The sequence below is a fragment of the Eurosta solidaginis genome, chromosome 1 (assembly GCF_040869045.1).
Source record: "Eurosta solidaginis isolate ZX-2024a chromosome 1, ASM4086904v1, whole genome shotgun sequence".
Taxonomy (NCBI): domain Eukaryota; kingdom Metazoa; phylum Arthropoda; class Insecta; order Diptera; family Tephritidae; genus Eurosta; species Eurosta solidaginis.
The window spans coordinates 96,080,282-96,106,524 of record NC_090319.1 but is presented as its reverse complement, the minus strand read 5'-3'; the positions used below and the strand labels follow the sequence as shown (position 1 = coordinate 96,106,524).

Below are 26,243 nucleotides of genomic sequence, written 5' to 3'. Positions count from 1 at the left end.
CTTCAGACCTGGTAAATCTACCATCGACCAGATTTTCACAATGCGCCAAATCTTGGAAAAAACCCGTGAAAAGAGAATCGACACACACCACCTCTTCGTCGACTTTAAAGCCGCCTTCGACAGCACGAAAAGGAGCTGCCTATATGCCGCTATGTCTGAATTTGGTTTCCCCGCAAAACTTATACGGCTGTGCAAAATGACGTTGAGCAACACCATCAGTTCAGTCAGAATTGGGAAGGACCTCTCCGAGCCGTTCGAAACTAAACGAGGTTTCAGACAGGGTGACCCCCTATCGTGCGATTTCTTTAATTTGATGCTGGAGAAAATTATACTAGCTGCAGAACTTAACCGCACTGGAACAATATACTATAAAAGCGTGCAATTACTGGCATATGCTGATGACATTGATATCATCGGCCTAAACACCCGCGCTGTTAGTTCTGCTTACTCCAAGCTGGAAAAAGAAGCGGTAAAGATGGGTTTGATGGTGAATGAGGACAAAACGAAGTACCTGCTGTCATCGAGCAAAGAGTCAGCGCATATGCGCCTTGGCAACCACGCTACTGTTGGCAGCCATAATTTCGAAATTGTAAAAGACTTCGTTTATTTGGGAACCAGCATCAACATTAGCAACAACATCAGCACTGAAATCCAGCGAAGAATCAATCTTGCCAATAAATGCTACTTTGGACTAGGTAGGCAATTGAAAAGTAAAGTCCTCTCTCGGCGAACGAAAATCATACTCAACAACTCACTTATCGTACCCGTCCTGCTATATGGGGCAGAAGCATGGACCATGACAACAGCAGATGAAGCGGCTTTGGGAGTGTTCGAGAGAAAAGTTCTTCGAAAGATTTATGGACCTCTACGCGTTGGCGATGGCGAGTACCGAAGAAGATTTAATGATGAGCTGTACGAGCTATACGCAGACATCAACATAGTCCAGCGAATTAAAACGCAGCGGCTGCGCTGGCTAGGCCATGTTATGCGAATGAAAGATGATGCTCCGGCCAAGAAAGTGTTTCTATCGGAACCCGCCTATGGAAGCAGAGGTAGAGGGCGGCCCCCACTCCGTTGGAAGGACCAGGTGGAAAACGATTTAAACTCCCTTGGTGTGACCAATTGGCGCCGGTTGGCGGAGCGAAGGAGCGACTGGCGCGCCTTGTTGGACGGCCATAACCGTTTAGACGGTTAAGCGCCAATTAAGTAAGTAAGTAAGAAAGGATGGACATTTTTTGGGCATCTAAGATCTCATAAGCCATTATGATCCGATACTTAGAGATCATTTGGAGAAAATTAGGATTTCACAATAGCAGCACAAACGTTTACAAGTTCACTATCTTTCCCCAGACATTCAGAACGAGTTTATAGAAATTTGTGCAAAGCATGTGAGGGAGACTATATTAGATTGATGCTACGCTTGATGCTAGTCACGTTGACTACGTTCATTTTGCGCTCACTCCATTTCAATTCGAAATCAACAAATTTACAATTCCAGAACAGATTTTGGCTTTCGTGAATTGTAACCAAAAAACTGCTCAGAAAATCGCTGATCTAATTTGCCATACATGATTGAAGATCGTCGTGCACAAGGGTATGATAACGGCGCCAATATGAAAGGAGCTTACAACGGAGCACTACGTCACATTCTCGACGAAAACTCGAATGCTGATTACTCACCTTGTGCAACCCGCAGCTATGATAGCGTTTTCTTTTCTGGATAAAGTGTTACGCAAGCGTTGTTGTTCTATTCTAAAAAACAGGCAACGCCTTTACGGGGTATTTCGTTCTTTTGTGAAAATTCTTGCCTGCTCGCAACGCAAAAGCGTTACACTTTTACCCTGTATAAAATGGCGGTGTGGCAGTGCAACTTTGTGTCAATTCGCTCTTAAGTTCCACATATACTCTGTTAATATGAGTGAATTTGGTGAGTTGAAATGTTCTTTGTATGCACTATAAATGTTGACCATTTTCTGGGGTAGGAGTAACTCTATTGTTGTTGTTGTTGTAGCGATAAGGCTGCTCCCCGAAGGCTTTGAGGAGTATTATCGATGTGATGGTCCTTTGCCGGATACTAGCCCGACCATCTCGGGAACTAATTATGTGACCACATTAAACCTTCAGCCAATCCCTTCCCTCCCCATCCCGAGTTCCATGACGAGCTTGGGTCGCCAGAGCCTCGTCTGTTAGTGAAACAGGATTCGCCGCGGATAGGTGAGGTTGACAATTAGGTTTGGGGAAGCTATATATTGCGCTGGCAACCTGCAGGGTTGCGCTACACAGCCCCTGGAATCTGATATTTTAGTCCCCTCTTACGCATACGACAGGCATACCTACCGCGGGTATATTCTGACCCCCTAACCCGATGGGGTAGAGTATTACCATTTACTTAGGCAACAATTTATTTCAGAAAAGAAAACGCTATCAATTTATGTGGTTTTGATGCTGCAGAATGTTGTACGGCTGCAATTATTTTCTTCGGCAGCACTCCACAACGACGTGACATCCTCAAAAAAAACGTACCTAGCTCTCTTCATAGTCTTTCAGCCAAAAGCCAAATTTGACTGCGCAAGCATACGGCGATGTTACCGGCATGCTCAAGTACATCAACAAGTCCGAATGTATCTTGCTGTCCTCAATTTGGTTCAAAACCAAAAAAAACCCAAAAGGCGTTCTGAAGATACTTTAAATGAGATGATTACGGATGATTCAGAGTCTGATTTCAAAACAATACATCTTGGTGATCGTTGATTCGGTAATCACTGGCATTACTGAACGATTTGCAGATATGAGAAATTTGAACGAAAATTTTTCCTTTTTGTGGCAATTTAAGACATGGATGAAACTACGGTTCGGGCGAGCGCAGCAAAATTTGTCGAAATATACAAGTCGGATATTTCTCAAAGCTTAGAATGTGAAATAGTTCACTTGAAACACATTTACGAAGCAAATTTTGATAAAGGTCTGCCACCATTGGAATTGCTAAATGCCGTCTATTTTCAAAATATGTATACAATTTTCCCCCAACTTTTGTATTGGTTTACGTACCTTTTGCACTTTACCTGTCACTGTATCTAGTGCAGAACGTTCCTTCAGCGTCCTTTCAAGAATGAAAGACTTTCATAGATCGTGTTCATCTAAAGAGCGAGTTTTAGGACTTGCCACGCTTTGTGTTGCATCCGTTTTGGCAAGACAGTTAAATTTTGATATTATTATAAAAAATGTTGCAGCGAAAATGCAAGTAAAGCCACTCTTTGATATCCGAACATTCTATATTGAATAATTAAAATTTATAATCATCATTAAATTTATCAGAAATGTATGAAAATGTTACCAAATAACTCGAAAAGATTATTTGAAATAATATGTGGCTGTTAAAAGAGAATTTTATTTCTACGTTACAATAAAATAAAACAAATAGTAAATATTCTGTGTTAATTTTATTGTCAGCTCTTAGCTAAAAATCATTTAGTTGATGTGGCAAACATTTTTTTTGATGTAATCCATCAATAATGATTTATGAATGAAACGTCATTAATTCACGTTAATCAAATGTATTAGTGGATTTTTTATAGGGGGCCCGTAAATTTTTTTAGTCCCGGGCCCGGATTTTCTCTCTACGGCCCTAGTTCGAAGACGCCAGAGGGGATTGAAGCCAGAGTTTCCGGACCCAGAGCCAAAATATCAGTACCTCTAAAAGCACATACGAGCAGCTTTCAAGCGGAAGTATTCGCCATATGTTGGTGCGCTAAGCTGAACCTTCAGCGCTGATACTCCAATGAAACAATTGCCATACTCAGTCAGACAGTCAGGCCCCACTAAAGGCAATTGTGGCGTTCTAAATAAAGTCAGCACTGGTCCTTGGGTGCACAACGTAGTACTGTTGCACTGGGTCCCAGGCCACAGGGGAGTACAGGGTAATGAGCAGGCGGACTCTAGTGTTTAGTTTGTTGCGGCCCTCCCACAAATTATCATCCTCCCAGCAGATCCATGCAGCGGGTCTGCGCCATACTCTCCTCCTCCGGAAAGGTATCGAACCCAATCCGTGTCCTTCTGCTGACCCCGGTCATGAGAAATGGTTTTGCTGCGTTTGCCGGAAAAGAATCTTTTTAGGACGGTCATACTCTTGTCAGTGTGTCACGTGCAAGGGCTGGTTGCATCGGACAGGTTGCTCTGGGCTTGATCCCAAAACCCGACTTCCTCGTAACTTTTACAAATCTTTTGTGGCTTCTTGTTGTTCACGCCCTCATTACATTATGAGAAAATACGACACCTGAGAACACAGCCGTATGAAGCTGAATAACACAAGCAGGTCCTGAGTGAACTCCACAAACAGGCGTCGGACCTCTATGCCAGGAATTACCCGGTGAATCCTGTACTCAAAGAAAAAAACTAGCAGAGTAGGAACGCATTCTCCCTAAGGAAACGGGAGTCACTCTAGCCCAACTTCGATCTGGATACTGTAACAGGTTAAACTCTTACCTATCCAGAATCAACCCCGACATACAAAACAAATGTCCTGCTTATAATGTGTCCCCACATGACACCAACCACATGGAATCAACGCCTCTAACACTCCTCTCATTATGGTCCACCCCTGTTGAAACTTTCTGTTTCCTTGGACTCCCGTTAGAGGACATTGATGACAATTTGTGATCTGTCGCACCTATTGGATGGGGCGAAGCACTGCTACAACAAGAGCAGGCGGACAACCCGGAAAGAGAGGCAGGAACTGCATGACCCATCGATCCCGAGCCGTTCCTGTCAGTTGGCTCACAGGGGCATTTATTAGGAGAAGGGGCGAAAAGAGAGAAGAACACTGGAGCAATACGCCAGGTTTGAGACAATCTAAGTTACTGTTAGGAAGTTATAGCACAAGTCGCTACAGGGCAATAATAGACCTATCGAAAGATAACCGAAGAATCCCAAGAGCTTTCTTACAGGGCATTATAGACTGAGCAGCCCTATGCAGAAAGTGGGCATACTATCGAATAACACATGCCGATTTTGTGATCGATCAGCAGAAGGCGGACCATATCCTCCAAGAATACGAAGCAATCTCAAAACGTAGGGCTAAGTTTATGGGCCACCATGGCCAGTGCATTCCCACATTTAATACATTGAGGTACTAACCCGACCATCTCCGGACCTATTGATATGACTACATTGAACCTTCTAGGGATTGAATATTAATAATGACCGCAATGCGAAAGTCTGTTAAAATTTACCATTCTCCATGGAATGCTACATATATAACTTCCCACGTTTTGAATCAGTAATGAAAAGAGCAAAATTTACTAAAATTTTAACTGGTTGTGGGTAAGGTGTTGATGTCCTCTCTTAACGCAATGTAATGGCACCGGCGACGCAGGGAAAATTATAAAAATCCTATAAACCTACTGATCATAATTAATTAATCCCGCCCTTTCTATGCAGTTGTATGCATACATACATATAGGTTTTGTTCTCCAAACGCTATTTAAAGAAATCAATTGGTATTTACATGAACTTCGAACTCTTTGGTATTTGCCTTCTTCAGTTGATTATCAACAAAAGCATGACAAATTATCACTAACAAATTCATACATGTTGTTTATATATTTAATATGGTAGGCAATTTACTTACCCTTTCTGGTGCGATGATCCTGGACAATCGGGCCTGACTAGACGAGATTTATTTTGCTTTAACATAGCGTACTTAACGCGAACCATATCATGTTAGGGCACAATTTCGATTATGCAACCAATCAAAGAAATGTCGTGCTTGTAATACTGCTATGATAGCAGCAGCAGCTCCCGGTGGCGGCACATAAACAACAGTTGCATGCGGATCAGTTGCATTTTTTGCTTCGGCTACCTATTCAATTTTAATTCACATTACATTATTTACTATTGCAATTTTTAATCAATACAAATCAATATAAATTACCGAAGCAAATACTGGCAAACCAAGATGCGTAGTTCCACCCTTTTTTGGGAAAATACATCCAACCAATTTTGTACCGTATTCCAAAGCATGTTGGTTGTGGAAAGTGCCTTGTTTACCGGTAAATCCTTGGCAAATGACACGTGAATCTGCATTTAATTGTAGTTTTCTTGTTGTTTTGGCATATCCTGAGCTGAATCGGACCCCGGCAGAGATGATATATATTAGAATAATATAAATTTTTTTTTATTATTTAAAAATACACATTCGTATGAATGAAAAGCAGAGAGTAAATAATGTTGCGGCAGCGATTTAGTTTAGCACCCCCCGAGTCATAAAAAAAAACCTTAAAAATCAAAGTCGAAAAATAGTAAAAAAAATGAAATTTCGCGGTCTCGATAATTATTTTTTTTGGGTATACGTAGTGAACTTTTTTTCCTGAGCCCAAATCCAATCGAAAAATCGATGGCGCGATATCGGTTAATAAATCGACCCAGTTTAATGTAAGTAATGTAATTTACCGGTCGTCTACAAAAATGTTTGAATAACACTATTGATCAAATGATTTAAGTAATCGAACAGCGATTCAACGCGTTTTACTATTGTGACTTTCAAACTTTCGCCATTTGCATTGTGAATTCACAATGTTTTCCATGAAAGCTTCGAAACAATCATATGATTTTGATAACCGTGTCAGAGAAGAAAAATAAAAAATAAAACAAATAGATTATAAAACTTGGATTCGCAATAGTTTTGTTTAGTTTCGCCAAAAGTGGGTGAATAATTTCACGTGAATTTATAGTATTTCTCTGTGAGATGCATTGTTTACATACGTAGAAAATTAAATCTACACACATATCTTATAGGGACGACAAGAATAACGCAGAAGATATAAAAAGAGTAGCTCATAGAGGAGCACGGTCATTCAAATTAAAAGTTTTAATGCGACTATTGCTATTACGCCTACCATTATATGCAACAAAAAAATCATTTGGTATCACTCACGAAATTTGCTTGCTTCAGCAAACTGTTAAAAACTCGAAACTTCCCTTGATATCTGCGGGGTCAAAGTGCACGCAGTAACAATAAACGTGGGTGCAACACCAAATCATATTGGAGCAGTTTATGCCACACAATTTTCATTCGCAACAATAGCCAATTTAAACGCAGCGTCGACGATATGTTGAATAATTTACCCTATTTTGCTAGTGGGGAAATTGTACGCGGGTTTGGTCGTGGGTCTAGTGAACTCGGTATTCCAACAGGTATGTACATATATAAAAACAATTATGTAGATTAAAATCAGTATTTTCATCAGGGGCACAATGACTGAGATGTATGAATATATATTTAGCATATTTAGTCATAACTTGTTACTTCCATTTTAATTACTTTAATTAAATCGTGAAATTACTTCAATATATTTATGTAATCTTTCATAGCAAATTACCCATTGGAAGTGGTGAAAGCACTGCCTGCGGCATTCACACAAGGCATCTATTATGGCTGGGCGAATATTGATAATGGAGAAGTGTATAAAATGGTGATGAGCATAGGAACGAATCCCTACTATGATAATAAGGAGAAGAGTATGGTGAGTAAAAAAAAAAAAATAAAACAAAATAATCAGTTACAATTGTTTTAAAGAATTTGAAAGTGCGATGGGCTCAAGTGGTCTAATTGACGTTTTAGCATGCTAACTTTGCTTACCTTAAATGGTTTCCAATAATTGATTGTATAGATATTGATACATAGGTATGTACATGCCTACTAATTAACTCCATAGAGATATTTATAGAATAAACATTTAATCCCGTTCCCGGCTTTTTCGACATCAACAACTAAATCCCGAATGTGCGCCTTCCACGTATTTAAGTTCGTAGTGTAAAAACGAGTTCTTTGAGAGTTGTGGCTGTTGTTGTAACCGAAAAAACACTCCCTGAAGGTTTATGGAAGTGTTGGGATTTGGGTAGCCTTTGCCGGATGGAAATCTTGTTTGCTCCGGTGCTAGCACCTCCTTATACAAGTTCCATGTGGGAACCATAAGTCACCTCTAATGAAAGGTATAGTGTTAAACTATATATTTAAATAACTTTATTCCATTTATTAGATAACCCTACAAAGGCATGCCATGCCACGAGAAGATTCTACTTACGGAAACATAAAACGCTTTGCTCAGTGTTTCGGTTTGACAGATGGGTTCAATGTATGTCCGCTTGGGACACAAAGCTTGCGGTTGAGATATTATAACCGTTGCCATAGTGTCAAAGAAGAGCATAGGACAAAGCGTTGCATATGTATACGGCCTAACCTGGTCAAGCCGCTGGGCTGAGTTGCGGATGTCCTCAGGTTTTTCAGGGTGGACTTTTATGACGTCACCGCCGTGAATTTTTATATTAATGTCGTCCCCGTGTATCCCGTAATTCAGTTGTTATCTCTAACGTGTGCATTAGGGTGTTTTCTAAGGTGAAATTTTTGTCTTCGAATATATGATTTATAAAAAATTATGGACTCGAAAATTAAATTCATCATATCAAATAGTTACATTGTTTCGTTTCTCTGTAAAATATTTTTCAAAGCGACGAAGTACATGAAAATCTAAACAAGAATATGTCAACAACAACCCGATTTTTCTTAAAGCAACCCACTAGAGAAATGTAAAACTACAATTTTCCGAATAATTTGCGACCACTATAATGTTATGTGCTCATGTTTTTATAGTCACATTTTGGCATCCACCATTTGAGTATGGTTTTGAGGAAAATTTTTTTTTTTGAAAGGCCCTAATATGCATACAAACAAACTTTATTCACATATCTCCATGTCAACATAATAAAGTTGTATATGTATATACCCGCTTTGGACACAAAGCTTGCGGTTGAGATATTATAACCGCTGCCATAGTGTTAAAGAAGAGCACAGGACAAAGCGTTGCATATGTATACGGCCTAACCCGGTCAAGCCGCTGGGCTGAGTTGCGGATGTCCTCAGGTTTTCCAGGGTGGACTTTTATGACGTCACCGCCGTGAATTTTTATATTAATGTCGTCCCCGTGTATCCCGAAATTCAGTTGTTATCTCTAACGTGTGCATTAGGGTGTTTATTAAGGTGAAATTTTTGTCTTCGAATATAGGATTTATAAAAAATTATGGACTCGAAAATTAAATTCATCATATCAAATAGCTACATTGTTTCGTTTCTCTGTAAAATATTTTACAAAGCGACGAAGTACATGAAAATTTAATCAAGACTATGTCAAACGATTTTTCTTAAAGCAACCCACTAGAGAGATGTAAAACTACAATTTTCCGAATAATTTGCGACCACTATAATTTTGAGTGCTCATGTTTTTATAGTCACATTTTGGCATCCACCTTTTGAGTATGGTTTTGAGGAGAATTTTTTTTTTTTGAAGGGCCCTAATATGCATACAAACAAACCTTATTCACATATCTCCATGTCAACATAATAAAGTTGTATATGTATATACCCGCACACGTTTGATTTACTTATTTAAAAAAAAAATAGGTTAAACAAGTAATTTACATAACGAATAACCACAAGTGTTACTTGAAGTAATAGTGGTTATATTTTTGGGGCTGCGGATATTTGTTTTTTTATTACGTCGCGAATTTTTGCTATGTCGACAAATTCTACGGTATAGAGATCATGACCTCTTCGTTTAGATGTAATCACTACTTTAAACATTAACAACAAATGTAAAAGCTGTTGATCTTGTTGTAGCTATAAAGCACACCCTTAGGTTTGAGTAGTTTTATTCATTCATTCATCAAGTACAATGAGACTTAACATCTTTTATAGTACAACAAAAAACAAAATTGTAATTAACTATATCAAGTAAACAATAGACAGAGGTGAAGGTAATTTAATAAAAATGTATAAATAATATTAGCACTAATAGTAATAATAATAACAATAACAATAGTAATAATACTTATAAGGCATCATTAATAACCTATAGATGGTCGGTCAGAATTTAAGTCCGAATTTGCGAAATAAGAAAATAAGATTTTCTTGAAATTACTTTTGTTTAGCTTACCCCTAACGGAGGCAGGTATGGAATTCCAGGTTCTTATAGTGTTGACAAAGAACAACCTCGCAGATGCTATGAAATTAAAGGTAGGGACAATTAAATCACTGGTACGCTCAGACCTCGTGAAAACAAGTTTGTCAAACAGGTAAGAGGGAGACTTACAAGACATAAGACGAAACAGAAAAAACAGCTTCTGGCTTTATTACCGTACTGTAAAATATCGCATCCCAAAAGTTTATTTCTCCAGCTGGAGATGTGATCATATCTCTTAAGACCAGAAACATACCGAGTAATATGATTGAATAACACATCAATTTTGTGGGCAGATTGTGAATCCAACTTATTATAGACTAATTCGGAGTAAGATATTATAGGTAGCAGTAGCTTTGAACAGAGTAATAAATGATCAACAGAATCAAAGGCTTTTGTAAAGTCAAGTAGACAAAGCAGGGTTAGATGATTTTTATCAAATGGCACGCGAATATCATCCAAGATTTTTAGCATGGCAGTGGATCAACTTCGCCCAGCCCTGAAACCAGATTAGTAAGGGGAAACCAAACAACTGCTATGGGTATGTAGGTTAATTTGATAATACAGAAGACGCTCAAAGACTTTTGACAGGGCAGACATGATGCTAATTGGACGGAAATCACTGGGCCTACACGCAGATTTTGTTTTCGTTACTGGTCGCACAGACGCAATTTTCCACAGGGATGGAAAGCAAGAGGTTGTGATGGCGTGATTGATAATGTGGGTTAAGGTACCAACAATAAATGGTAGAACAATCTTAATAAATTTGATTGGTATACCATCCTTACCAGTAGCAATTTTGAAAACTGATGTAATCACATCACACTCGGATACAGAGGCAAATTCGACGGTGAACCAACATAAACAGACGAATAACACGAAATGTAATAGTGTTGATAGTCCTCTTCCAGATATGGATCCGGTACAGAGCCGTGGCTTGGCGAACCAAAGTTTCACATGGAACTGGAGGGGGGTGGAGGGGGGTGACTTATAGCGTTTTCTTTTCTGGCAAAAGTGTTACACGTTCTGTACGCTGCGCAAGGGTTGTAAATATATTTTGTTCTATTCTAAAAAGCAGGTATCGCCTTTACGGAGTATATCGTTCTTTTGTGATAATTGTTGAGTGCTCGCAACGCAAAAGCGTTACACTTTTACCCTACATACTATTATATAAGTTTGCAAGGAAAAATTTTATACAGTTAAAAAAAAAAAACAAAACAAACCTCGGCTGCATTTTTCCTTTTTCAATTTTTTAAATACAACAAATAAATTAAATGTATTAGAATGGGCCCTATTTTCGAAATTCGGCAGCCAATATCTAAGTTAGTTTGGTACAAAACTCGGAAAAAAGGGATGTTTTCGTATAGTATTTTTTATGGTTTTTCCATTCACCATAGATGGATTTAGGCAGGGCCGTAGCCAGGAGTTGTATTGCATTCATGTCACACCCTTCTTAGTGCGTTCGATCTTTACGTTGCCCCGTAGGCAGCGTCCTTTCCTTCTGTTGCAACGCGGCATTCTACATCGTACCAGTTGTTTTTACGTGATCGCCGGTAACTAATTTTTTCCTCGGCGGCAGTACGAAGTGCTTTAGAGACATGCTCCCACTGCCCCTGTAGGTTGATTTGTGCTCTCAAAGCGCAGATGTGAGAGTTGATTCGCAAAATAATTAGAAATATGCCATGATTGCAGTCTTGATACGTTTAGTTTTCCTTGGGCTGTTTTTTTCGTGCTTTTAGTGATCCGAGTCGATGGGTGGTCCTTAGAAAATATGTGTGGTCTAGGCGCTGAGAAAATACGTTTTTTACCTCATTATTATATTTACATAATGCAAATGGCATTGAGGTTAACGAAAGATGGTGTACTGAGGTGGGGCTAAGCATTAACCCTAACAAGACAGCCATTGTGCCCTTCACCAGGAGAAGAAAACTGGACGGAATAAGGCAAATCACAATGGATGAAGTACAGTTGGAGTACACGACTGAGGTCAAATACTTGGGAGTCATGTTCGACTCTAAGCTCTTATGGAGGAGGCACGTCGACAACACCATATCAAAGGCTACAAGAGCAATAATGGTGTGCAGACGTATTGCAGGAAGATCTTGGGGATGCAGCCAAAAGATCCTAAGATGGATGTACACTATGATAGTGAGACCTATCATAGTGCATGGGGCAGTTGCGTGGGCATCAAGGACAACCATGGTGACCGTACAAAAATCACTCATGAAGCTTAAACGCGTCAATGGAGGTGCTGCTTGAGTTAACGCCTCTACATATAATAATTGAGCAGGCAGCCAGGAGTACTTTAGTAAGCATAGCTAAAGAGGGATGTGGAATAGGCAAAGTGATACAGTCACGAAACATGGAGAAGCTGAAGGAGCAGATTCCACTCATCCAACTTCCCAGAGATGAAACGAGGAAGATAATTAAGTTTGGGAAGCGCTTCAAAATAGAGCTGGGGAACAAATGTACGTGGGACACCTCCAGGATTGAAGCGCTTCACCAGGAACACACTATAATATGGTACACCGATGGCTCGAAGACACCGGAGGGCATAGGAGCGGGGATCTTCGGCCCCGAACGAAAATATCCGAGCATCTTCCAAGACGAAGTTCTCGTCATAAGCCGGTGTGCAGAGATAAACTTACAGCGGGGATATACCAACGAGAAAATCGCTATTCTCAGCGACAGTCAAGCTACGCTCAAGGCATTATCTTCAGTTGAGATGAAATCATCAACAGTTCCTTGAGTGCGTGGAGAGGTTAAACAGGCTAGGAGTCAATAACACCATCCGTCTAGCATGGATACCTGGACACAGAGGAGTGGATGGTAAGGAGCAAGCAGACGAGCTTTCCAGGTTGGCAGCGGCCGAAAAGCCAATAGGACCTGAGCCCATCATGCCAATAGGGTCACATACAATAAGGGAAGAGTTTAGACAAAGAGAGGCGTACCTCAGAGAACAACACTGGCGCGAAAGTCCAGGACTTCGGGAGGCAAAGGAGGGTACAACCCAAAGCGATACAAAGCTATGATTAACCTCCCAACGCTTCCCAAGGCAGTCGGTTCTATGTACCGGAGCGACTCGGGATTTTTCCCGACCAAGGACTGTCATTTCAGTGTAACCCCATTTAATTTGTTTCGTCCCTCCCATAAATTGTCATCCTCCCAGCAGCTCCTTGCAGCAGGACTGCTCCATATTCTCTTGCTCCGGGAAGGTATCGAATCCAATCCGGGTCCGTCTCCTGACCCCGGTCCTGAGAAATGGTTTTGCTGCATCTGCTGGAAAAGAATTTTTTTAGGACGGTCATACTCTGTTCAGTGTGTCTCGTGTAAGGGATGGTTGCATCGGACAGGTTGTTCTGGGCTTGATCCCAAAACCCGACGTCCACGTAACTTTTATAAATCTTTTGTGGCTCCTTGCTGTTCACGCCCAAGGGCGCCTCGTAGTCTACGTCTAAGCGCCCCCCCATTACCTTCCAGCAGCCCCGCTGCTCAGCAAGCCACAACAAGTACCCGCTGCTGCTCGCGCCTTACGGCGCCAACAACTCAAACAGCTGCTACCACTCATAACTACAATCTTCGTAGTAGAGTCGGAAGCAATGCTGAGCAACAGCCCCTGCCCCCGTCTTCTCCCCCCCTCTTTTCCGGCAGCAATCGTGTAGGTCAGGGAACCAGACTCTTAGTCCCTACCTCCGTTTGCACCGTTTGCCAGCACAGAATATATATGTTTGCGACATCCGCCCAATGCAGCTCCTGCCTTGGGTGGTGCCACTTTCCTAGATGTTCTGGTCTCCGCGACGGCAACCCCTCGACGGGTTTCATCGCGCCATGTTGCCAGGTCGCAAACCCAAATCATCCGGGTACCCCAATGCTTGCCAAAGGACGCCCAGTCCCAGGGCCACAACAGCAATTGCGTCCTGGCCTTCCTCAACCCAGGCGTAGTCACCCGTCACTTACCCCCAGAGTGGCGACGTCTCCCCTCATGCACTTCAGAATTCTGCAGTTAAACTGTAATGGACTAACTGGGAAGATTACGGAGATAGTCAATTTCATGAAGCGGCACAACATCCGCATTGCTGCGATTCAAGAGACTAAACTCACAGCACGATCTGCATTGCAGACCTGCTCTGGGTATAATGTCCACAGAAAAGATCGCGAGAGCGGAAATGGAGGCGGCCTCGCGTTTATAATACACCACTCTGTGCAGTATCACATATTTGATCCTGGCATCGACCGCAGGGAACACGTCTTAGAACGTCAAGGCCTATCTGTCCGGTCAGGCGATGCAAACCTAGAAATCATCAACATCTACCTCCCCCCTGCCACCTGTTGTCCCGGTGGATACCGCCCTAATATCAGAGCCTTACTCACTGGAAACAATCGCATTATTTTAGGCGACTTCAATGCCCATCATGATCTATGGCATTCAAATTTGCGGGCGGACAGTAGGGGCGAGATGTTGGCGGATCAAATAGAAGAAACGACGTTCTGCACAATAAACGGAGACGCCCCCACACGTATGGTAGGAAGCTGTCACAGTTCGCCAGATATCTCAATCGTGGTCGCAGAACTCGTAAACTGCGTCAACTGGCAGCCGATGGTATCATTGGCATCCGACCACCTGCCTATACTTGTTTCGCTCGAGCGTACCGCCGACTTCATCGTCACCGAAAAACGCACTTTCATAAACTTTAAAAAAGGAAAGTGGGAAGAATATAAATCCTTTACAGACAATCTCTTTGCTGCCCTCCCTATCCCGACTGATGCCCGCCAAGGGGAGCGTGCCTTCCGCAAGGTCATTGAATCCGCCTCGGCACGTTTCATTCCCGCCGGGAGAATTCCCGAAATCCGGCCCCACTTCCCGGCGGAGGCCGCAAACTTAGCGAGAGAACGTGACCTTATAAGGCAGCTTGATCCAGGCGACCCCCAAATAAGGGATATAAACCAACGCATCAGATTGCTTGTGGATGAACACAAGCGGGCGAAATGGGAGGAGCACCTAAGAGGTTGTAACCTCTCTACCGGTGTGGGTAAACTTTGGTCCACCGTAAAGTCCCTATCGAATCCGACTAAGCACAAAGACAAAGTTTCCATCGCCTTTGGCGACAAAGTGCTGTCGGATGCGAAAAAATGCGCGAGCGCTTTCTGCCGACAATATATAATGCATTCTACGGTCGACAAAGTTAGACGGAGGGCCAACAGACACGCACATAAACACAAATTCAGCGCGTCACCAATTACCATCACCGCTAAAGAGGTTGAGGACGCCATTGGTCGCGCTAAACCATCCAAAGCAGTGGGCCCAGACGGCATAGCCATGCCGATGCTTAAAAGCCTAGGGAAAGAGGGTTTCAAATATTTAGCGCAGGTCTTCAACCTGTCTCTTTCCACCTTTGTCATACCCGAGAAATGGAGAATGGCCAAGGTGGTCCCGCTACTAAAGCCTGGTAAACCAGCTAACATAGGAGAGTCGTATCGTCCGATATCTCTCCTATCGCCAGTAGCAAAGACGCTCGAAGCCATTTTGCTCCCTTATTTCCAAGCAAATTTGCAACTAGCCTCCCATCAGCATGGCTTCAGAAAACTCCATAGCACTACCTCCGCGCTAAATGCCATCAGCACCCAGATAAATTGCGGTTTAAATCAAAACCCCCACCATAGAACAGTACTCGTAGCGCTAGACCTATCAAAAGCTTTTGATACGGTCAACCATGGCTCGTTACTGCAAGACCTGGAAGGGTCTACCCTTCCCCCATGTCTTAAAAGGTGGACCGCAAATTATCTGGGTGGTCGGCAGGCATCGGTGCTATTTAGAAACGAAACATCAAAGCCAAGGAGAAGTAAACAAGGGGTGCCACAGGGTGGTGTCCTATCCCCACTTTTGTTTAATTTCTACATATCTAAGCTACCTTCACCACCGGAAGGAGTCACAATCGTTTCCTACGCCGATGACTGCACAGTAATGGCCACAGGCCCAGGCCCACAGATCGATGAGCTATGCAATAAAATAAACGGCTACCTCCCTGATCTCTCCAGTTTTTTCGCCTTCGCGAAACCTGGCATTATCACCGACTAAATCTTCCGCGACCTTATTTACAACATGGACGTCCCAAATGTCGACCATTTTGAACATCCACGTCGATGGCTCTACGCTACCGACTGTCCTACACCCCAAAATCTTGGGTGTGACGTTTGATCAGGATCTATATTTTGGTGAGCACGCAGCCGCAATTGTTCCGAGAATTCAGAGCCGTAACAAAATCCTCAAATCCCTTGCTGGCAGTACCTGGGGAAAAGATAAAGAAACGCTCATGACTACATACAAAGCAATTAGCCAGCCGATTACGTGCTACGCGTCACCCATATGGTCGCCAAGCCTAAAAATTACCCACTGGAAGAAGCTACAGGCCTGCCAAAATACTGCTCTCAGAATTGCCACGGGCTGTCTTCTTATGTCCCCAGAACACCATCTACATAATGAGGCGAGAATACTCCCCATCAGGGAAAGAAACGAGATGCTGACCAAACAGTTCCTGTTGAATACCCAGAAACCTGGGCATCCCAACAGACATCTGATTGACGAGCCAGCACCGCCTAGGGGCTTAAGGAGTCATCTCCGTAAGCATTTTGAGGAAATACGGCATCTGAGAACACAGCCGTATGAAGCGAAAAAACATAAGCAGGTCCTTGGTGAACTCCACAAACAGGCGTCGGACCTTTATGCCGGGAATTGCCCGGTGAACCCAGTACTCAAAGTAAAGTATCCAAAACTTGCGGAAGAGGAACGCATACTCCCCAGGGAAACGCGTGTCACTCTGGCTCAACTTCGTTCTGGATACTGTAACAGGTTAAACTCTTACCTATCCAGAATCAACCCCGACATACAAAATGTATGCCCCGCTTGCAATGTGTCCCCACATGACACCAACCATCTCTTTAATTGTAATGTGGAACCAACGCCTCTAACACCCCTTTCCCTATGGTCCACCCCTGTTGAAACAGCAAGTTTCCTTGGACTCCCGTTAGAGGATATTGATGACAGTTTGTGATCGGTCGCGTCTGTTAGGTGGGGCGAAGCACTGCTACAACAACAACAACATTAACCTCCCAAAAAGTAGCCTTAGGATTTTAACGGGCATACTCACAGGACACTGCAGGCTAAAGAGCCATATACATCGTCTAGTAGCCTCTGTCGATTCTGTGATCGCGAAGATGAGACTGCAGAACACAGCCTGATGGAATGCGGTGCAGTCGCGAGACGTAGATTTGGGATCCTAGGATCATCGAAACTAGAAATTAGTCACATACACTCTCTGAAGCCGAGAACCATTCTGGATTTTCTCAGAGAACTCTGCTTGGATGAGGTGTTGTAAAGATAATGAGGGCACAATAGACCAATAGGTCGCAGTGCTTAACCTCACAACATCTATCTATCTACCTCATCGTCAGGTGAATAGTATGGTAAATAGGGCCGAGATTTTCGTTCACATTGGTTAACGACAGTAATTAGCAACGAATTCTCTCCACCACGAACGAGAAAACGAACTTCGCTTATTTGCGTGAACACCTCAGTAAATGTCACATCCTTCATTATTTCCTCCACCCCTCCATCGTATCTCTTGGGTCAACTATTGCCTTCACGAGAATATTAACCAGTCGGGCATTGGCCCCTATATCATTAGGGAACGGACATTTTAGGTGCATGCCCTCTAACAATAGGCCTGTAAACGTTTACAATGTGGCCAACCGATTTTCTCTGAGTGACCCAGCCAGGTTGTCACCTCAAATTGGCTCAACACTAAAGGGATGTTTAGCTACCTAGGGGATACTTGACCGCAAGCGACCGGAAACAGTAAAGTGCATTTAAAAGAATCGCCCTGACCATTGCCTAGTGAATATCGGTTAGAGACTTTCCCCCATGTGTAAGATAGATATACACCCATTATTATTATTAGGCCTCGATGCACTGCGATCTTATGTAAGATCTATTTTTACAGAATCTATGAAGTACTTCGGGCGCACTATGTCGGCATAGAGAGAAACGTAAAACTTTTCGCCCCTACATGTGCTTAAATCTTTCAGGGTATGTGTAGAAACAGAGATTTATGGGAAAATTAAATCGAGCATCGGAGTTCTTTTTCCTCTCGATTGAGAAAAGAATTCTCCTAAAAGTAATAAAAGTTGAAAAATTTAAACTTAAAAGCACATTTTGTTTTTCTTGTTTAGGAAACACACATTATGCATCAATTCGATGGCGATTTGTATGGTCGTTTGCTTAAAATTTGCATCGTTGGCTATTTGCGTCCAGAACGTAATTTTGATTCACTCGAAGATCTAATTCATGCTATAAAAACAGATATCGCAGAAGCTGAAATGTTGTTGGACAGCGATGAGGAGAGCCGCCAATTGAAATCATCCAAATTTTTTACAGCAAGCTTAAATGAAAGCACAATATCCACGAGGTCCACGACGACGCATTTGAATGGCGACAACTTAAAGAATGGCTCTTAAAATGTCGAGATGATATATTGAAAAACTTCAGCTAGACGATTAATACTATACCAAATTTTCGGTTACTGCAAATACTTTAAATATGATATGCTCATATGGATACATAGTTTGCACATATTATCAAACCTTTTATTTTTACTTAAATGTATATTCGTATATATGTATGTGTGTGTGCAATACTTGATTTAGGCTGTAGTGTAATTCCATTATGTGAACTTTTAATTTTGTAAAAATTAAAAAAATTTAAAATTATAAACAATGCCTTTATTTAAGTTGATACATATCAAAATCTCCAAAGTGCAGGAATGAAATTTTGTTCGATGTATGTATATTGGAACGATTTTCCGTCATCCCTTGTCGAATTTGGTTTTGAGACAAACCGGTTTCGGCGTTCTGCCATCAGCAGTGTCGATTTTCGTTCTGATCTGCTGTTGTCGTTTGTCCCGTATTTATAGTTCGTAGGTACATGAGCAGGTATTGTCAAAATTGATGCTTGTGTATATTTAGTTATGTGTATGTGCTATGTGTTCATTCAGAACCGAGGGTGGTTTTTACTGTTTTTACTAGCAGGAAAACAGTTAGAAAAGCGGAAAAGGATTTTTTAAATATGAGCTGGAAAGCTTATACTCCAAGAAGGATGAGATAAATGCCGAGTTATTATCTATCCATTTAAGATTGGCAGAACAACTACCTACGACTGCATTAATGGAATGTTTCGACCGCATTAAGACAGAGGTCGATCAGGAACTACAACAAAAATACAAGTCCCTGAACCGGAAATTGGACAAGCTGGCAGGACGACGAGAGGGTAACCAAAACCAAAAAACTCACCAGTTTCATGACAAGTTCGTTAACCTCACAACAGTGGCCATTACCAAGGAAGAGGCACAACTTTTCGAAAAGGGCCTGAAGCACAATATCATGAATCAAAACACAGTAAGAAAAACGGAGCAGGCGATTGTAGATGCGGAGATCGCAATATCATTGATACCACAGGAAGAGCAGGAGCACGCAATAATAATAAAAAAGGAGGTGAAAGCACAGGAAGGACAAAAATCTAATACAGAGGAGAAAACAATAAAGAATCTACGGCATAAACTAAGGAAGAACAATATTGTCACAACGAAAGCGGACAAAGGAAACACCACTGTTCTAATTGAAAAAGAGAAATATATATCCAAAACCGAAGATCTCATAGAGGAAATAAAATGTCGTAGATTAAGAGAGGATCCCACAGATAAATACCAAAAACAAATCAAAGTTGCTATAAAAAATGCAACGAATATAGTAGATTCTAACATGCCACATAGATTGGTCCAAATGAACCCTTCGGCTCCTCCACTGACAGCGCTACCAAAACTCCACAAGCCGGACACGCCAATGAGGCCCATCATTAATTTTAAATCGGCACCACTGTCCAAATATTTAAAAACGATATTGAAAGATACTCTGGATCTAAGGAACGAATATGCAATAGCTAACAGAACAAAGCTAATAGAGAAACTTGAGACCGTAGAGATAACAAAGAACAGCAAATTGGTATCTTTTGACATAAAAGATGTATACCCATCAATACCACTATCAGAGGCTTTGGACATAGTTAGCTCAACAATAGTTCATAATACAAAAAACAAAGTGAAAAGTATGCAAATCACAAATACACTAAGAACCACTTTACGTCAAAACTATCTTCAATTCAACAATAAAATATATAGACAAGCAAACGGTCTTGGAATGGGAAGCCCCACATCAGCAATTCTTATGGAAGTGTTCATGTAAAATGTGGAAGAAAAGTACATACAGGAGCTGAAGTCCAACTTAGGCGTGTCATTTTATGCTAGATACGTGGACGACATAATATGCGTTTTAACTACTAATAACGAAGACGGAGGAATCAACTATCTAGACCTCACGATAAATATTGATAAAAAAGCCAAAAGATTTAAATATGACATATATAGAAAGCCAACGGCCACCGACAATAATACATAATACCTCAAATCACCCCCAACAGCATAAAAATGCAGCATTAAGGCACTTGGTACATAGACCATCTTATACAAGAGGCATACAAGAGAGAACTTGAGGTCATATATAACATCGCTGCAAACAACGGATATAAAAAAGCAATAATAGATAAGCTCAGAAGGACAAATGGAGAACCAAAAAGAAATAATGAAAAGGAAAATAATAGCTGGACGACTATGACATATACTGGGAAAGCAACATATAAATTGGCAAACTTATTTAAAAAATACAACATGAACACAGCTTTCAAAATATCGAACAATCTAGGGCCAAAAGTAAGAACTAACACTAACTCAGAGGATCCGTTTAGCAGCCACGGCGTATACAAGCTTACCTGCGGATGCCAACATAGTTACATAGGACAAACAGGACGCAAATAAGAACGAGGTTCAGAAAACATATTAGAGATTACAACAAAAAAATAGGGGAATCCAAACATTATACCCGAGTCTATCTTTGTGAATCACATGGTCGAGAATGAATGTTCCCCAGCAAACATCAATAAACAGTTAGGGTTCTTCATATACAAGCAAACAGCCGACGTCTCAACGTACTCGAAAACATTGAAATCTACAAACAGAAAACACTCGACGATAGAATAATAAACGAACAGATAAACACAATTTCTGACACAATATTCGGTCCTTTAAAACTTGTTTACAAGAAACAAAGTAATCACACAGGTACAACAGACAAACGCACAACAACAAATAAACACAAAACAATAAACGCACTAGAGCAACAAACCTACAAAGAAGGTTAAACGACTAGAATTACTAACTTTTAGCTGCCAGTCAGCCACATAAATCAATCAGTAAAAACCACCCTCGGTTCTGAATGAACACACACACATGCACATAACTAAATATACACAAGCATCAATTTTGACAATACCTGCTCATGTACCTACGATCTATAAATACAAGACAAACGTCAACAATGGATCAGAACGAAAATCGACACAGATGATGGCACAACGCCGAAACCGGTTTGTCTCAAAACCAAATTTGATAAGGGATGACGGAAAATCGTTCCAATTAAACATCATTTATCCACCCTGTCGGAAAATCAATAAAACGAAATTTTTTTCCATTGTTGAGGCATAGTATAATAATAGACCATATTTGTAATTTAAAACAAAAAATATTTACCTAAAAAACTGAATAAGATTAAAAACGTGGATTTAATCTTCATTTTTTCAAAGTAGATAAAAATACCATTGAAGCAAATCACATTGCTCTTTGCTACTGCATATTGTGGCATATTTGTTGGTATTTCCAATGTAGAAACGTCCGTTTCTTTCCACAGTGCCCAAGTCCAGCACAAAAACTGCTTTAATACAAATATGGTTTAATTTTTCATTATTTTTTCTTTGCAAAGCGGTTCAAAAGTGTATTTTGGCACTTACAATTTTGCAACAGCTACATTCATAAAAGGGGCATCTAGGAAACAAGTATATGTATCGACTCTTTTGAAACTATATGTATGTATACATATATATCATGTTCATATTTAAATTAATTAATTTCGAAAATTAAATTAATAATACCTAGTACTTATGTCAAATATGTACAAAATGTTGGTTACTTAACTTTTTTAGTTATGTAAATAGTATTACTATGTGTGTATACGTATGCACTTCCCAACAGAAACAGTTAAATGTAATAATAAATTCAAATGTTTAAATAAAATGCAAACACTTAACTTGGTTGGGCTCATGTATGTACATATATACGTTTGTTGTTATTTCTAAGCTAATGTATGAGTTTCGTTTTATATATCGACGATGCCTTTGCAAAACTATCTATAGATTTTCAAGATTTCTTAGCTCTGAGCTCAGCGCATCCAGCTTAATTAAAAAAACCGTAACTTTCACACTTGATATTTAAGTGTGAAAATAACGATTTTTTTGGTTGAAGCTGATTAATTGAATTAGCGGTTAAATTAAATTTGGACTTCTAAATTGCGTTTAAGTTGTTGTGGACAGTCCAGCCTTCTTGACTATTTCATTGTGTCCGATACGTCTAAAGTCTTAAAGTTTGACCAATTATCCTTTATCTCAGACCATGATCTAATTTTCTGTTTATTTGATGTAGTGCTCGATAACCACAGTGTAGTAGTTAGCCCATCTATTGCACCAGATTATCGTTGACTGGACGTAAATAACCTTCTTGGAGACATCTCCAGCATAAATTGGTCTGCTTGTTGGAGCTTGAGTTCGACGCATGAAAAGCTGAGATTTTTAAATGAAATTATTTTATACCTCTATACACCTCACGTTCCATCTCGTCCGTGCTATGATTATCAACCGCATAAGCTTTATTCCCTCTGGAAAAAAACCGAAGCAACGCAAATTGGCGTGCATACAAACTTACACGAAATGAGACCACAGCCTATATTAGGAGAGAAAAATGCAAATACTACAGTAAAATGTTAGATGTATCGTTACCTAATCATGTTTTGTGGCGTAATTTGAAAAACCTTCGTGTACATATGAGTGAGAGTTTTGATTGTTCCCTTAATCCTGAAGACCTTAATGCAGCTTTTGTGAGTCAAGTTAACCCGTCTTGTGTTAAACTGTTTCCCAAACCCTCCCTTATATGTGTCCTTTTTGTCAAGTCTTCGAGTTAACAGCTGTTTCGGAACTTGATGTGGCGAGATGCATAAATAAAATAAGGTCGAACGCAATTGGTCTGGACAATATACCGCTCAAATTTGTTAAAATAATCGCCCCGTACATTCTTCCTACATTGACACATATTATCAACCAAAGTGTTATACCCATTGCAAAAACTAAGTTTGCAGATTGTCCTAGTGACTTTCGGCCTATCAGCATTTTGCCAGCACTTTCGAAAGTATTTGAGATATTGTTGTCGGAACAAATTCAAGACCATGTTAGCAAACATAGTCTGCTATCACCATTCCAGTCAGGCTTCCGATCAAAGCACTACAGTTGCTCCATGGCTATCATAATAATTTTAGACGACATCAGGGCACCCTTTGACAAAAACCAATTGACTTGATTATGCCTACTTGACTTCTCAAAAGCCTTGACTCTGTAAACCATGACATGCTGTGCTTAAAATTAAACAATTATTTTGGTTTTGATGACTCCGCAGAGCGGCTCATGCGAAGTTATCTGACGGGTAGATCGCAGCTTGTCAAAGTTGGCTCCGAAACTTCAGGTCTAAAACCACTATTGGCAGCGGTACCCCAAGGCTCTATCTTGGGTCAACTACTATTTAGTATTTTTATTAATGACATATTTAATGCATGTCAGCATGCTCGTATGCATGCATATGCTGACGATGTCCAACTATATTTATCGGGAAATCATGAAGGGACAAATGATTTATGCTCAAGATTGAATAATGACTTAACATCCATATTTGAATCGGCTAGGAAAAATAACAGAAATCGTACGTGTTGCCTATATCTAAAAAACGAATAAGTTTCTCAAGTATTCCGTCCTTACGCGTTGCCAGTAAATGTCTCCAACTCGTTTCAAAAGTGACTAATCTTGATTTTGTTATTAACACGACGCTGACCTGTGATGATCATGGAAATTCGGTGGTTAAGAAAGTATACAATATCTTAAGAAACTTACGAATGTCTGCTATTTATACTCCTGTCAATGTTAGAAGAAAACTTGCAATTCAATTAATTATGCCGATCGTTTGCTACTCTGAGCTAGTAGACAGTAAACTGAGCTCCCAGTCTGCTCATAAAATTGATGAAGCATTTAATCATGTTACAGGTTATGTATTCGGCTTAGCTAGATTTGAGCATATATCCAGCTGGAGAGCGCGTCTATGTATAAGGAGTAGTGTGACCGCAAGTTATATGGACACATTTTTTTTCGTATTTTCACTTGGCAAACCCCTTAGATTTATTCCAAATTAGAAAAAAATTATATATTAAATATTTTAGATCGTTTGCATAAGTATTGGGCGTGCCTTGAGCCCACAAAGTTTGCTCAAAATGCTATTTTTCTCACTATGGCTCGCTTTAATTGTTCTTAACTTCAGTAATACTTATTTTATAGAAAAACTTTATTCACAAATATTCTAGGGACATATCTGATGAACAATGTTGCTCTGTATTAGTTTTCTTTAACATTAATATTTAATCCAGGAAAAACCAAATTTTCACATATCTTCGCATTCTTTGCATACGAACATATTTTCATATAATTATTTGCAACACATAATTAGTGCAACATTTTACCGTTAGTTTTTACTGAGTAGCAGAGCAGAATATTATTTTTGTTGTTACTTAACGACGACTACATTTTATATGTTGTAGTGTATTGAAAGTAATTAGACATGTCATCAAGAATTTTGCGTGAAAAAATTCATTTGTTAGGCTATTTTTCTCCTTCCTTAAGTGGGTGTAAAATACCTTCTAACAAACACTACGGACTCAATCAGTCTATGTGAGGTCCTCATGGAACGGCCAGTTCAACCTACCTTCTAACAAAGAAGTTATGAAGGTATTATTTTTTAATTTACGAGCAGTAAAATTTAATTTACGTGAGATTGCTAAATTAGTGGTCGAATAAGTGAATATTTTTTGGGATAAAGGTCAAATCCCCACTAGAACCAAGCAACACTGCATAACAAAACTTGAAGATTTATATAATGCATGGTGGAAAGTGAATAAAAATTCTAAAATTAAATCGGAAACGCAAAGAGAAAGAGAAGAGGCGTGGACGCCGAAGTTAGATGACTTATTTGATATAGCAAGTGCAAATGCACTGAACCTTATTAAAAATTCAGAGGAGAATCAAAGAAAGGAAAGTAGAACGGGGTTTATGTATGGCATCGATTACAAAACAGCAGTAAGTATCCGGCCACCGTGGTGTGAGGGTAGCGTGCTCCGCCTACCACACCCGGATGCCCTGGGTTCAAACCCCGGGCAAAGCAACATCAAAAATTTTAGAAATAAGGTTTTTCAATTAGAAGAAAATTTTTCTAAGCGGGGTCGCCCCTCGGCAGTGTATTTCTGCCATGAAAAGCTCTCAGTGAAAACTCATCTGCCTTGCAAATGCGGTTCGGAGTCGGCATAAAATCATGTAGGTTCCGTCCGGCCAATTTGTAGGGAAAATCAAGACGACGCAAATTGGAAGAGAAGCTCGGCCTTAGATCTCTTCGGAGGTTATCGCGCCTTACATTTGTTTTTTTTTATTTAAGTGAAGAAAGAATGGAGTGATCGTGCATTAGCTGCTTCTAGTAAGAAGAAATTGTATATTATTTTTAATATAGTATAAAATATATTTATTTGTACTGTCTTTATTCTTTTATCCTGCAGTTCGGAGAGCGATATCAGCGAAATCGCTGCTAGCTATGAGGTAAGTTCAAGGTTATAAATTATAAGTTAAACGTGAGAATGAAACTATATAAAACGTAGATGAGAAATAATTGAAACACACAGGTTACCTTACAAAACTATAACCAGAACACTTAATTCCTTTTTAGCAGGTCTTGGGAGCAGAAGCTGTAATGCCAACGCCAGCCAAAAAAATGAGAGGATTTAAAAATATAATGACTCCAAAACTTGCAGCCGCTTTAGATGTTTGCAAGGTCAGTGCTCGAAAAGCCGTGCATTTAATTATATCTCTGGTGGATGCAGTCGGTGTTGAAGTACAAAGTTATATTACAAATAAACGTCTATACATAATGCAACGAAAAATAC

General features: G+C 40.3%; 1 protein-coding gene and 1 long non-coding RNA gene across 3 annotated transcripts in view; one reads left to right on the top strand and one right to left on the bottom strand.

The window, feature by feature from the left end:
* LOC137236529 (uncharacterized) overlaps positions 1-26,243 on the bottom strand; it is a 57,356-nt gene that overhangs the window by 2,592 nt on the left and 28,521 nt on the right. For both annotated transcript variants that reach the window (XR_010948473.1, XR_010948474.1), the window contains exons 4-6: positions 5,930-6,119; positions 5,627-5,857; positions 3,049-3,270 (exon numbers count right to left, since the gene is read on the bottom strand). This is a non-coding gene — a long non-coding RNA (uncharacterized lncRNA). The remainder of the gene's footprint in view (positions 1-3,048; positions 3,271-5,626; positions 5,858-5,929; positions 6,120-26,243) is intronic.
* On the top strand, positions 6,620-18,780 carry Rfk (Riboflavin kinase). Its single transcript, XM_067759257.1, has 3 exons — positions 6,620-7,191; positions 7,369-7,520; positions 18,237-18,780. The coding sequence occupies exons 1-3, from the start codon at positions 7,107-7,109 to the stop codon at positions 18,519-18,521; spliced, it is 522 nt and encodes a 173-aa protein (XP_067615358.1). The 5' UTR covers positions 6,620-7,106; the 3' UTR covers positions 18,522-18,780.

What these genes read in the sequence shown, in the direction of transcription:
- Rfk (XM_067759257.1), top strand. Translation starts at nt 7,107, where the DNA reads ATGTTGAATAATTTACCCTATTTTGCTAGTGGGGAAATTGTACGCGGG. An exon ending in TGAACTCGGTATTCCAACAG is followed by an intron (nt 7,192 to 7,368) that starts GTATGTACATAT and finishes AATCTTTCATAG; the next exon opens with CAAATTACCCATTGGAAGTG. An exon ending in ATAATAAGGAGAAGAGTATG is followed by an intron (nt 7,521 to 18,236) that starts GTGAGTAAAAAA and finishes TTTCTTGTTTAG; the next exon opens with GAAACACACATTATGCATCA.